Source organism: Biomphalaria glabrata, chromosome 4 (assembly GCF_947242115.1).
Source record: "Biomphalaria glabrata chromosome 4, xgBioGlab47.1, whole genome shotgun sequence".
NCBI classification, from domain to species: domain Eukaryota; kingdom Metazoa; phylum Mollusca; class Gastropoda; family Planorbidae; genus Biomphalaria; species Biomphalaria glabrata.
In genome coordinates, this window is record NC_074714.1 from 17442193 (window position 1) to 17456834 (window position 14642).

Sequence of the window (14642 nt, forward strand, 5' to 3'; positions counted from 1 at the left end):
CATAAAGCTATATTGAATAAATAGTTACCTAAAGGAGAATAATAAAAGAAAAGGAAAGGTGGGCATATAACATAAATAGAAGTGGTGCCCAAATAAAAGACTGGATATATGCAGGATGGGTTAGTAGACTTTAATTGTAAAGCAGAACACAATTGAACAAATTACTTTTCCCAGTATTCTTGTGAGGGTGAGACAATCTTTCTTCCAGTAGATTCTGTGAATAATGTTTTATTCCAAATGCCCCTTTCCTTGCCATTTTCATCAAGACATAATCCATCATTTGATTGGCTACTACCACTGCATTGCATGACAGGAAGTTTAAGCTTGCAGTCTATATGCAAAATAATAAAAATTGAGTTATAACGAAATACTTGGCAGTCAAAGTCAATTATATTAATATATATACAAGAATATTATTGATTGATATGGTACATAATACGAATGGTTAAATTTTATTTTAATATAATAAATCTTTTTTTTTATTGAACTTTATGGGAAGAAAAATATCTCCTTACTCAAACAACCTGATAAAGTTAACAGAATTTCAGCCAAGTGACTAAAAAGCTTATGGTATTTACAATACAGTGGTTAATATTGAAAGGTAGAAATGCATTTATAATTTTGTTACATTGTCAGAAAGAACTAATAGAATCTCAATAGAGAGGGTGGCTGATTTTCCTAATCCACTCAATTTTCAGATATTTATTAGGATATCAGGGTTGATATGCAGGTCATTATTTTATTACTAAATTTTCCAGGCATACTGCTTTTTTTTTTATCAGTAAATACTGATGATAATGTAAACAAGTGATCACATATACATCTAGAAAATACAACTAAAACAACTTAAAATTTTTACATTGTTTTAATCCAGCTACTTCTTTAGAAAACTTGTTTTTAAGTCTTCCTTCTGCTTTCACCAATACAGACAAAGCCTTTTTTTTTCTTTCTTTTTAAGTGTTATCCTATACCACCAAACACCCAAATGAGCAGGCCCAGAATGAGAAACAGTGACTTAAGTATTGAAACTTTACTTAACTGTTACTATTTTATTCCTTAAAAAGAAATTTAAGATAAAATGTACATGTTTCAACTCCCTAACCTTTGGTATTCCATGAGTTATCACAGCTTAGGAAAGGAAGACTGCTGGTGAATGATGAAAACATATAGTGTAATGCCCAGCCAAGAATCATATTGTAGTAGATGGCAGTCAGTGTAGATGATATCACCATGGCTATACCGAGACCTGGTCAAAAGAAGCATTATAAATAATTCAACATTACATTAATGCAATAATGATAAATTATGAAGTCATAGTAAAGCACTGAAATTTAACATACTGAATTTACCTGCTTACTTTAATTTATATAATGGCCTTATAAAATTGTCATAAGCCATAGGTTTAAAAAGTTGTAAAAATATGAATTGAAGGAAGCCCCAATTGAATTAAAGCATTTAAATCCTATAAATATGGTTTGAAATCAGTGCAGGGAAAAAAGGCATGATAAGTAAAACTGTTCACATAAACTTGAAAGACAAATGTTGTTGCCCAGCTTCAGCAGCTTCAAATAAATTAAAAGTAGTTATTACTAATGGACCTCATTCACCAATCGTAAACAAACAACATTTAGCCACGTGGTGCTCTATCTCTTCTATATAATTTACATTCTCATGTTTAATTCATGATGGTTGTCACGTGACAGTTTTTCCCATTGTTTTATCAATAAGATCACGTGACTAAATGTTGTTTGTTTACGATTGGTGAATGAGGTCCATTGTCTAACATATTGAGAGAAACAAATAAAATGGTGACTATTGATTTGCTAATTGTGACTATTTATAATAAATTTAGAGAGTAAGAAAAAATATAATATGAAAATATTTAATATAAAATATAAACAGATCATGTGTAGATCACTGAAAGTCTGTAACTAGAGTACTAAACTATTAATAATCCAAAATATAATATTTTATGTACAGGAATGGTGTGAATATATTGAAAGAAAAACAGTTTCCCCACCAAATGCTAATGAATAATGAAAAATTTAATTACTGATTTTGTTGTTAAGTACAATACCTTTGAATAATGGGGCAAACTGCCAACAGGTGGTAGCCCCACAGCTAGTGAACTGACCCAATGCTGCTTCCAAATAAAACAGCGGTAATCCTATCATAACCATCATAAGAAGATAAGGAAATAAAAAAGCTCCGCCACCATTTCGGTAGCACAAATATGGAAATCTGGAGGAAAGAAACAATTAATAGGAATAATTTTGTTTAGAATGGTAATGAGTCTAATTGTTTGTGCAACTTTTACGTTATAGTAATATAATATTGCTTACAAATTATATTAAGGTTGTGTATTATTAAAAAAAAACTGTTTAATAAGTTACAAAAAGCAGATTAATCCAAGCGATATTAAATAAGAAATATATTCTATTCAGATGACCAACTGTCATTTTCTAACATTAGTGGACATCTGTGAATTTGCATCAGTGTATCAGATGGAACGAATATCCAATAAGCACTGTATTCTTGATACACAGTTACAGATTTGGCATTTGTAATTACCAGACACTGTAGCACTTTCACCCTTTTTTCTTTTTACTTTTCAGAAACCCTTGCAGATTATCCAGAGGCTTCACAGCCTCAGTTTCCAAATGTACAAGGGAGACTTACAAATTACTCCCCTTTCACAGATTATATGCTAGCCAGCTGTGGCAACATGATAATGCTACCATACTAGTTAGAGTAGACATTGTGCCAGTGGGGAAACTAAAAAAGGCCTTCTTAAGAGTTAAACAAATAGCTTTGAAAATATAATTTATCTTTTAGTCTTTAATGTGTTGTAGTTTTTCGATCATGTGATAGTAAGTGGTTTTTTATATTATATATATATTTAACTTCACATGGAGTTTGTTTCCTTTAAAATAAGATCATCCACACTTAATGTACTTTGTATAAATTTATTTAGAGAAGAGCTTCCTGGTCATTTGGTATATAATGCTTTAGACTGTCATTAAAAAGGTATCAAGTTAGACCCCTGCACACTACCATTTCCTGATTTCCTGCAGGAGGTTTTGGCTAGGATGTTATAATCTTAATCACTGAAGGAACGCCCAAAAGACATATAGATCTAAATCAAATTAAATTTCAAGTATACTCACCTCCAAACATTGCCGAGACCCACTGCATAGCCAAGCAATGAAAGAATAAAATCAAATTTTCCTGTCCAGTTTCCTCTTTCTTCATTCTCATCTTGACCATAGACAAGTTTTTTTTTATCATTGAAATCTTCAGGAGAAAGTATAGAGCCCTGAACGATGAAACATAATTAAAAATATATTGACTACCACTTTTAATGTGTTAATGTTGTATATATGATATAGTTTCTTTTTTGAAGAGAAAATGAGGACACTCCAAACATTTACAAGAAAACATTACTCTCTCTCTCTCTAAATATATATTTATTTATTTATAGTCTAGGTCTTCTAAATTTGGATCTATGCTACAGGAGTGTTGGGGGAAAAATAAATTGATATATCTATTATTTCTGGTAAGGTTACTTTACGCTTGGCGAAAAGAAAGGAGGACATATAAATTTAAATGTCCTCCTTTTCAGGTCTATCCTTTCACTCTGTTAATTGCAATAGCACATTTTCCATATACCAGATTTATTTCTTCTTCTTTTGGTTTAAGTGCGTAAACTAACTAATAAATATAGCAGGATAACAAAAAGTTCTTTGATGACCTCCTTCGTGAAAATTTGTTGATTTAGATTTAGAGCTGTTTAAAAGAAACCTGGTCTCAAAGTTAAGATCTGCAATTGTTTCTTTTGAAAAGTTAAAAGAGTATTTTGACTGATCAGCGCACACAGGCCAAGAGAGAAACTGACACTTCAATAGCTTACTAAGAGGTATTTTTCTCACAAGGTAAAATCTGAAGAAAATTTGCCTCGAATTCCACAAACATGGTTACGCGAAGCTTCATCAACATCATTTATAGATCTAGATCTATCTATATCCCTTGACTTTCATTGTAGGGTTGCTGTGACAGTTTGCTAAACAGAATGCTTCCACTTTTTGAAGATATCAACAGAGAGCCCTGTCCATTCTTTTATGTCCAGCCAGCCTTTCTTTGGCTCCCTTCATGGACCTTTTGACAGCTACTCATCATCATGTCTTACAATAAACCAAGGCTCGAACCAGTGACCATGGAAATGACAACACCGCCTAGCAATAAAGCACTAAGCGAACTTAACCTCTAGACCATCGGAATGTCCAAAAAAACCTTCTGGTCCAGTCATTTCGCTCATATGCAAATTACCATCCCAGTGGTCAATGGTCACATGCCCTAGCTAGCTCCTCCCCCACCTCGCCACATCCGTTCACCAACAACTTCAACTGAGCAATTACACAGACAGCCGTAAGGCATGTATTAGACCAGTGATGCCCAACTTAATTTGGCCTGCGGGCCATTTTCATTTTCGACACTCGTGTCGTGGGCCAAAGGACCGAAAAGGTACAAAAATGAAATGAAATTACTTGAAACAATAGGCCCTAGTACTTACATTAATTAATGGGATATTTGAAGTTTGTTTTTCATTTTACGTGTCGGAAAACGACTTCACATCTCTACTTAAAATATAAATATCATTGTAGATATCTTTACCACCGACTCATTTTCTGGTCTCTTTTTGGTAAATATTCCCTTCATCTTCTATCTCTAGACGTAGTTTAACAATCTTTATTCACAGCTCAAAGCAGGAATGGCGTCAAATGTGTTTTATAATGCCGTTTATATATTGTTTTATCTTTAAAAAAAGAAAAAAAAAAAACGGCCACACTTTCTTTACACATCATATATGTTGGCTTATTACAATGTTCCACAAAAAAGTAAAGATACTTTCACTTTTCCTGGTAGCTTTTACATTCAGAGTCTACTTGTGGTTTCTTCGGCTTTCCAATTTCATAAACGTTGAAATGTTAACGGTCATGGTACCAATTAATCAATCAAAGAAAAAGTGAGGGCCTAAGGTAGGTAAAGATACATTTTTCAACCTTTTTTTTCATTTGAAGGGAGGGGATTTTCTACACATTGTGCCGACGGTTTGCAGGCTGGATGGAACCACCTCTGGCCCGCGGGCCGTATTTTGGGCATCACTGTATTAGACAAACAATGGCTCTATTTATTGTGTATCTCTCATAAAAGTAATGTCATAATGACAAGTGGACAAATGGTACATATAGAAGCTTCAGTGGGTATGAGCAATTAAGCTGTGAACGTAAATATAGATGTGATACTAGGTGTTGAAACAAATGATGATACATACATATTAAACATAAGTATTTATAAGTATTTTAAACAGTGTGCATGTTTATTCTTCAATCATAATCATATTCAATCAAACTTATTCAAGTTATTCATTGGGGAGGGGGGGGGCAGGTACTGACAGATAGACTGGATAAAATAAAGGTAAAATAAAAACTGAGTTTGGAATCTAGATTTAGAACAAGAGGTGAAGAGAGTCTTGATTCAAGAATCTAGATCTAGATGCTAGTCTAATTAATTACCTGTGAAGAAAACGGTGTGTTACTTTTACTCCTAGACTTTGAAGGTTTTCGATCATCAGAACCGCCGAAATCTAAAGTTATGTAGCCGTCATTATCTTTCGCATTTTTATCCTTATCAATATTATTATTTGCCTCTTTCTGTGGCTGTTTGGGTTCAGTATAATCAAAGCCATGAAAATTTGGAGTGTAGGATTCATAAGTGTTACCTTTAGTTGTTGCAAGAGATGGGTACTTATCTTTCGCATTTTTATCCTTATCAATATTATTATTTGCTTCTTTCTGTGGCTGCTTAGGTTCAGGATAATCAAAGCCATGAAAATTTGGAGCATAGGATTCATAAGTGTTACCTTTAGTTGTTGCTAGAGATGGGTACTTTGGTTCGAGCAGTGAATCCACAGGATCTTCATAAGACCGGATTCTTGGGGCTTTAGAAACACTGGCATCGTGATTTTCCCGCAGATTTTCTAATATATCCGATACTTTACTGGGTGTTGTGTCCCATGGGTCTTCATAGGTGTCAGTTTCAGTGTCTTGTTTTAACTCGCTGAGACTACTATCTGAAGACAGTTTATTTTCAAAGTCTTTGTATTCTTCAGAATCTCTCTCTGTTGGTGAATGTCTTCTGTTAAGTGGTGATCTACGTCGTTTCTTATCTCTTTCAGTCGGTGATCGTCTTCTGTAGTTATCTCTGCCAAACGGTGAATGCTCTCTTTCACAAGATGGTGAATGCCTTCTGTCATAATTTCTTTCAGGTGGTGAATGTCTTCTGTCATAATTTCTGTCAGAAGGTGAACGTCTTCTATCATAATCTCTGTCAGATGGGGAATGCTTTCTGTTATAATCTCTGTCAGATGGTGAGCGCATTCTGTCACGATTCCTGTTAGAAGGAGAACGCCTTCTGTCATAATCCCTGTCAGGAGATGAACGCCTTCTGTCATAATACCTGTCAGGTGGTGAATTCTTTCTGTCAGGAGGTGAACGCCTTTTGTCATAATCCCTGTTAGGAGGTGAATGCCTTCTGTCAGGAGGTGAACGCCTTCTGTCATAATCCCTGTCAGGAGGTGAATGCCTTCTGTCAGGAGGTGAACGCCTTCTGTCATAATCCCTTTCAGGAGGTGAATGCCTTCTGTCAGGAGGTGAATGTCTTCTATCATAATCCCTGTCAGGTGGTGAATTCCTTCTGTCAGGAGGTGAACGCCTTCTGTCATAATCCCTGTTAGGTGGTGAATTCCTTCTGTCAGGCGATGAACGCCCTCTGACACTAGGAGGTGAACGCCTTCTGTCATAATATCCATTTGGCGAATCTCTTTTCCGAGGTGGCAAATATTCTCTGTCATTATCATTAGAGGGCTTCTCTCTATTGCTGTCTTTCTCTGTTAAGGGTGCGGCGTGACCATTCGACAAAGGTTTCTTGGACCCGGATGTTCTACGGTCATCGTCAGCCTCATCTTTAGGATGGCGAGCAACAAAAGACTTGTCATAGTCGCTGTCTATGTCATCGTAGCTATGGTAGAAGTCTCCATCATCTTTCCCTGTCTTCTGTTTCCCATAGCTTTGATCCTGTTACAGAATTAAATAAAAACAAAAACTCTTTCAGGAAAAAAAAATGTGAAATAAAATTGTTCAAAATTGAAAAAGGAATGACAATAACACTGTTAGTTGTGTTTGGGTGTATTTGTCGTGTCTCAATAAAATACATAGACACTTTTGAAAAACTATACGTTACATTTCATTTTAAAAATAAGAGGGGTTTCAAATGTAACCTACTAGATGTTTGATGTTACTAATACTTTGTAATTGTGAGATCCCCGATGATGTTCATACTGGTGGCTCAATGAGTTATAGTGCTGGGCGAGAGAGGAATGACAAAGAAAAAAAAAGGAAAGGCTCAACTTGTGTACCGTACTGAAATCTAGTAGCTAGACTTGCTAGACTTACACCAGCATATTACAACAGTATCTGTGTCGCTCATGTAGGACATCAAGCTTCACGTCCTGGACTCTTCTTGCAAGCTACGACATTTCGTATATTCGATTAAAGGCCTAGATCTCAAAATCTCTTTCAATTTCAAGTTGAGATAAATAGGAAACATTCAAATCAAGACATATTATATGTGTCTGTCGTTCTTATCGTCCCTTATGATACCGCAATACTAGATACTTTATCTTATATAATACAGACGTTACTTCAAAAAAGAAGATGATTACGTCCTACGCGTCATGCATTTAGTCATGCATATTAACCAATGACTTAAATTCTGCCAAGTCACTGGTTTTCCTGGCTAGCTCAGGCAACCCATTCCATGCTCTAATAGCACTAGGGAAGAAGGAGTATTTGTACAAATTTGTCCTAGCATATGGGACGAGGAATGTGCCTTTATCTTTGTGTCTTTCAGAGTATTTTATTAAATTTTGTTTTTGTATTTGAAGATTATGGTTCAGTGTTTTATGTATTATTGCTACTTTACTTTTGAGCCTTCTGTCCTGAAGGCTTTCTAAATTTAGTGATTTTACTAAAGGTGTTACTCTAGTCAAATGTGAATATTCGTTTGTTATGAATCGCACTACTCTATTTTGTGTCTGTTCTAGTTTCTTAATGTTTTCTTGAGTTGAGGGGTCCCAAACAGAGGATGCATATTCTATTATTGGCCTAACCAAGGTTAAATAACATTTTAGTTTTATGTTCTTATTTGATTTATAGAAATTTCTTTTAATAAATCCTAATGCTTTGTTTGATTTTTTTTGTAGTTCTATCAATATGTGGATTCCATGACAGTTTTTCATTTATTATAACAGCTAGTTATTTTGCGTTTTTAGTCTGTGTTACTGGTTTGCCATGAATAAGATATGTGGAATTAATTTGTTTTAGTTTTTTTGTTGATTTAGAGCCATTTATTATTACAGTTTGTTCTCTCCCTATCAAACAGTCTTTAATCCACTGATGCAGTGGACCATTAATGCCGAAATATTTTAATTTTTTAAGCAAACTATGGTGGTGAACTTTGTCAAAAAGATAATAGTGAACAAATAGATGCTATCTTACTAGATTTTTCTAAGGCTTTTGACAACACCGATAACAGTAAACTCAGGTGTACCTCAAGGAACAGTCTTGGGTCCACTACTATTTTTAATTTACATAAATGATTTACCAAATTGCATTAGTTCAGGAACAAAAGTCAGATTATTTGCAGACGATTGCATAATATATAGAACAATAAAAACAACACAAGACACAGATATTTTACAAAGAGAATTAGATGAATTACAGAAATGGGAATCAAATTGGAGCATGTCTTTCCACCCAGAAAAATGTCAGTTGTTAAGAGTAACAAAAAAACTAAAACAAATTAATTCCACTTATCTTATTCATGGCAAACCAGTAACACAGACTAAAAACGCAAAATACCTAGGTGTTATAATAAATGAAAAACTGTAATGGAATCCACATATTGATGAAACTACAAAAAAATCAAACAAAGCATTAGGATTTATTAAAAGAAATTTCTATAAATCAAATAAGAACATAAAACTAAAATGTTATTTAACCTTGGTTAGGCCAATAATAGAATATGCATCCTCTGTTTGGGACCCCTCAACTCAAGAAAACATTAAGAAACTAGAACAGACACAAAATAGAGCAGTGCGATTCATAACAAACGAATATTCACATATGACTAGAGTAACACCTTTAGTAAAATCACTAAATTTAGAAAGCCTTCAGGACAGAAGGCTCAAAATTAAAGTAGCAATCATACATAAAACACTGAACCATAATCTTCAAATACAAAAACAAAATTTAATAAAATACTCTGAAAGACACAAAGATAAAGGCACATTCCTCGTCCCATATGCTAGGACAAATTTGTACAAATACTCCTTCTTCCCTAGTGCTATTAGAGCATGGAATGGGTTGCCTGAGCTAGCCAGGAAAACCAGTGACTTGGCAGAATTTAAGTCATTGGTTAATATGCATGACTAAATGCATGACGCGTAGGACGTAATCATCTTCTTTTTTGAAGTAACGTCTGTATTATATAAGATAAGAAGATAAAAGCCTTAGAAAAATCTAGTAAGATAGCATCTATTTGTTCACTATTATCTAAACCTTTTGAAAAATCATCAATTAGTCCTATTAGTTGTGTTTCACATGATCTATATTTCCTAAAGCCATGTTGGTATGGTGTGAGGACATTATGTTTGTCTAAGTGGTTTATGATGTTGCTACATATTATGTGTTCTAGGATTTTACATGTGATGCTGGTAAGTGATACTGGTCTGTAGTTTCCTGGGTCAGATTTTTCTCCTTTTTTAAATAGGGGGGTGACATTAGCTTCTTTCCAGTCCTTTGGTACTCTGCCCTGGTTAAGTGAAGCCTGAAAGAGTATTTTGAACACTGGGGCTAGCTCATTAATTTTATGAAAAGTACTAATAAAGAAGTGTGGGAAGGCCAATTGAAATAAAATGTCATTTATTAATTAATTTTTTAGCTTTCAATAACACTTATCCCGCATGGGAGACGACCGCATGCCAAAAGCGATCTTCTTTGGCGAGCTTATAGTAGAACTGAGTAACAGAGTTGCCCTCCGTTAGCGTTATAAAGATCCACTCAGGCGCCATTTCGCCCTAACTGGCTTAGAGGAAAGTAGCTGGCAGAGCTCTCACAAAGGCTTCGGGACAAACATTTTAGATTCAAAGAAAATCCATTATTGAAGATATGCGCAGAAGACGGATAGAAAGCTTAAATAGATGCCGCGGACAACGGCTTTGTCTGCACGAAATGCGGGAAAATATGCAGGTTGCAATTGGGTTTGCGTAGTTATGTGAAACACTGCACTCAGCCTTAATCTTCGGAACAGAAGACATTGCCATTATTATCGTTATACACAAATAATGTCAAATAATTTGCAGTGATTACACACAAAAATTAATCTCATTGTCATGAATTTCTTTCAAATCTTTCGAGTAAATTATTGAATATTAGGGCCTAGTATTTTAAAGTTTAGTTGTACATTTATTTTCATTTTTAATATAAACATTAGGCCTATTATTGCTGAATTCACTACAAAATGAAATTAAGCTGATAGGAACCTTGTGCCTCCTGCAATCTGACAATATTAGAAATTTCAAGCTTTAAATTAGCCAAAGTCTCCTCTAGTGACTACATCCAGTCTATTTCTTTGCTTACTCATTAAGTTTGTTACGCACTAAATCTAGGTTAACCATGCATGTTGATGGAAAATCTAAAAAATAATTCCATTTTCGACCACAGTTTTGGAATTTTACAGAAACATTTCTGTGTAGCCATATCTCTGTTGTGCCTCCTAGGTTAATATTCTTTGTACTGAAGACATAATTTTGTAAATCTATTTTTCCCTGCAAATCAATTTGAACATCAGAAATAGATTGATATTTAAATTCTTAAATTTATTTACATGCTAGAAGCGATTTGTCATTTCTTAAAATAGCATTGTTAGTTGAATTGCATAGACATTGATGTCCTTAGGCAGTAATTCATTTGTCAACAAACAAGTTATGTGAGATTGTAAAACCCTTTAAAATAGATTTAATATTTCAATAAAAGAAAAAAATAATTTAATCAATGAAAGTCAATTTTTTTCCTTGCAGTCGGAGGTAGGTTTCATTCATTTGTGTTAGATGCCTACAAAGTAAAACATATCTTTTTTTTTTAGCTTGCTTTAATTCATCCCCAAACAATGAATCCTCCTGTTTCTAAAAAAAATTCCAAAATCGTATTTAAGAGCTTGACAAAACTATCAATAACAACCCCCTTTCGTAATCCAGCGAATCTCAGTTTACAATAAGAGTTTAACATATTGCTCATCATTTGTTGAAAGATGCGCTTATTTTCGGAATGGGTTTTGTATTTTATTGGAAATTTCTATAATTAGATTCAAATAGGATTGAAATCGTGGGCTAAAATTTTAAAAAGATGTTGCCTGTGTACCACAACTCACAAGGTGAATAATGGATAGATCTGGATTTTCTTTATTCTTTATTGCTTATGAAGCCATCGTAGCATCCAACCACAGTTGGTTCCCCATATGTCGCAAAAAGATACATAAGTACACAATTTTGACATAATATTTCATCACTTACAAAAAAAGTTTTTTAGTGTTTCACATAAGTTTTTAACAATTTTAATTTTAGTTTTTATAAATTCTCAAACAATAACATATGTAGATAAAATAAACCACAATCAAAAAAGCTTATTACATAGTTTATTTATTAAATCCCAAAAAAGTTTACGCACACAGGAACTAAATACTATAATACTAAAGATAGCCTCCAATTACAGCAAAAGAGTAGGAAAATGGGATTCCCGAACTCAATTTCTAACGTTGTTTCTGTTCTTAAATTAGAAGCCAGCTAACTCTAATTTGTCTACATTTAGTTTAAGAGCTTTAATTTTGAAGAAATGTGTTAATTGTTTTGTTTCAGACCACCTCTAGTCCTTTCATCTCTACGTCCCCTTTAGCTCCCAGCGCCCCCCAATTTCACGAAAACGCCCTCCAGGGAGCGCTAGCGCCCCCGTTGAAGATCATTGATCTAGATCTTAATTTTTAAAAATACTGAATGTAGCCGATGGGTAAAAGCTTCCAACATAAAAGAGCATATTAAAAAGCTCACACATTTGCACCTACAAAACCAACTTTTTAAATTGCCAATTCAACGTAGCCCAGCAAAACACCCTCGTTAGTTTTGCAATGTTGGCGACGCCATTTAGATCTAGTACACAGTACTTATATTTATAAACTTTTTATTTTTCAAGAGGGAAATTTCCCAAAATATTGAAATAGGCATACTCCATTACTACGGTGATGATGGCGATTCATTTCGACTTCTAACAAAGAGGTTGCATGGGAGGTTAGCCTACCCAAAAAAAAAAAATATTATCTGCTACAAACTGATGATGTTAATGTCATCTGTTTCTATGGCCAACGGTTAACGAGCTGGGTGTCATGTGGCCAGCACAACGACCAAGCGCCTTTACTTTCCCCAACATAAGTCAGGTACCTAGAGTATTAGAGTTGGGTGGGCTCAGGGGCGCCCTGTAACTAGCAGTACAATAAATCTGGTGTACAGAATATAGGTGAAGCTATGTATTTCAAAAGAGAGTATTTCTAAGCTCTTCCTTTTCCAGGGGGCGCGGTAACAGAGGGGTTAACCGCTTGGCTTGCGCTTGCGCTTGAGTCATGGGTTCGAATCTCGGTGAAGACTAGGATTTTGAATTTCGGCATTTTTAGTTTTCCCATTGTGGCCAATGAGTGGAGAGTTTTTATATATATATATATATATATATATATATATATATATATATATATATATATATATATATATACGTTGAAAGTTTAAAGAAAATCGTTTGGAGCCGTTTTCGAAATAAAATTTATAAATATATATACAAATATACATACATAAAGGATTTGCTCGCTGAAGAGTAGACTAAGACTAAGACTGCTTTATTGATCCTTACGGAAATTTGTTGTGATTACAAGGACTCGTTTCTCATATAAAGACAACACAACAGAAAAATACACATAAATACAACAGACAACATAAAGAGTTCATTCAGCGACTACAAACAGGTATCTTGGTGCATTTCATGTTCCCTGATCAATGAGTGGCGGTGATAGTCTGACCGAGTGAGGTACGAACGAGTTTTTGTACCGCTCCGTTCTTGTTTTGATTGACAGCAGTCGCCCACTTCGCGACGATCTAGCGTAGTTCTGATGGAGCGGGTGGCCGTTGTCTTCCAAGATTTTTTCGATTTTTCTTAGGCACGTTTGTTCAAAAAGTTCCTTTAAATGTGGTAATGTTGTGAGTGTAATTTTTGATGTTTTTTTAATGATGTTTTCTAGACGTTGCAACAGTTTAGATGAGGCGTTGCCTTGTCAACAACTTATTCCGTATGTTAGCAGATTTTGTACAGTCGCGCCGTAAAATGTCTCAAGGATCTTCTTGTTTAATTTAAAACTGTTGAGTTTGTATAGAAAAAAGAGTCGCTGGGCTGTTTTCTTTGTCAGAGTTCCAAGGTGGTCTTCCCATGAAAGCTTGTTGTTGATGATAACGCCTAGATATTTATATGCCTTTACTTGTTCTATAGATGTAGTGTTTATTTGCAGTTCACGTATAGTTTGTTTTTTCTTTCTAAAATCTATTATAAGTTCTTTAGTTTTTGTTACATTCAGTTTTAGAAAGTTGTCGGTGCACCAGTTTGTAAACTCTTCTATCGAGCTTCGATACTGAGTTTCGTCTCCTGAAATAAGCCCGACTATGGCAGTATCATCAGCGAATTTAATGAGTTTAACTGAGTCATAGATGCTTCTTATGTCATTAGTGTAAAGAGTGTATAGTACAGGAGAAAGTACACAACCTTGTGGAGCACCCGTACATAGTACTCGAGTTGACGATTTGGTGTTGTTGACTTTAACATACTGGGGCCGTTGGGTTAAAAAGTTTAGAACCCATGCTTGCAAGTAAGGGCTTACATTTAAGTTACTCAGTTTGTTTATCATTAGATGTGGCTGTATGGTATTGAAAGCCGAGGAGAAATCTACGAAGAGGACTCGTGCATATGTTTTGGGTATATCGAGATGCTTATAAAGCTGGTCCAAAAGCAATAGAATGGCATCCTCAGCTCCTCTAGCTGCTTTGTATGCAAATTGGTGAGGGTCTAGGCTGTTATTGACTTTTGCTACAAGTTGTTTAAGGATATATTTTTCAAAACATTTCATAACAATAGGTGTTAGTGCTACTGGGCGGAAATCATTTAAGCAATCTATTTTTGGTTTCTTAGGCACTGGTATGATTTCTGAAGTTTTCCAGATGTTTGGAATTACGCACGTTTGCAATGACTGGTTAAAGATATGACAGAAGAGAGAAGAAATTTGCTCCGCACATAGCTTGATCAGCTTGCCACTAATTTTGTCTGGTCCACAAGCTTTTGTTACGTCTACTCTTTTAAATAACAAGGTCACTTCATCCTCCGTTACAAAATTGACGTAGGGCTCTTGTTTTCCTTAGGCCTATAGGATATATATTTCAAAAG

General features: G+C 34.7%; 1 protein-coding gene across 3 annotated transcripts in view; it reads right to left on the reverse strand.

Annotated features, from left to right (window-relative positions):
• The window catches only part of LOC106052972 (sodium- and chloride-dependent glycine transporter 2-like), a 36328-nt gene that overhangs the window by 10839 nt on the left and 10847 nt on the right, over positions 1-14642 (reverse strand). For all 3 annotated transcript variants that reach the window (XR_001215161.2, XM_056027832.1, XM_056027831.1), the window contains exons 3-7: positions 5574-7133; positions 3168-3316; positions 2078-2241; positions 1103-1246; positions 166-331 (exon numbers count right to left, since the gene is read on the reverse strand). Coding sequence is in view for 2 of the 3 variants with exons in the window: in XM_056027832.1 (XP_055883807.1) it covers positions 166-331; positions 1103-1246; positions 2078-2241; positions 3168-3316; positions 5574-7133 (2183 nt within the window). In the remaining variant the exon portion in view is untranslated. The remainder of the gene's footprint in view (positions 1-165; positions 332-1102; positions 1247-2077; positions 2242-3167; positions 3317-5573; positions 7134-14642) is intronic.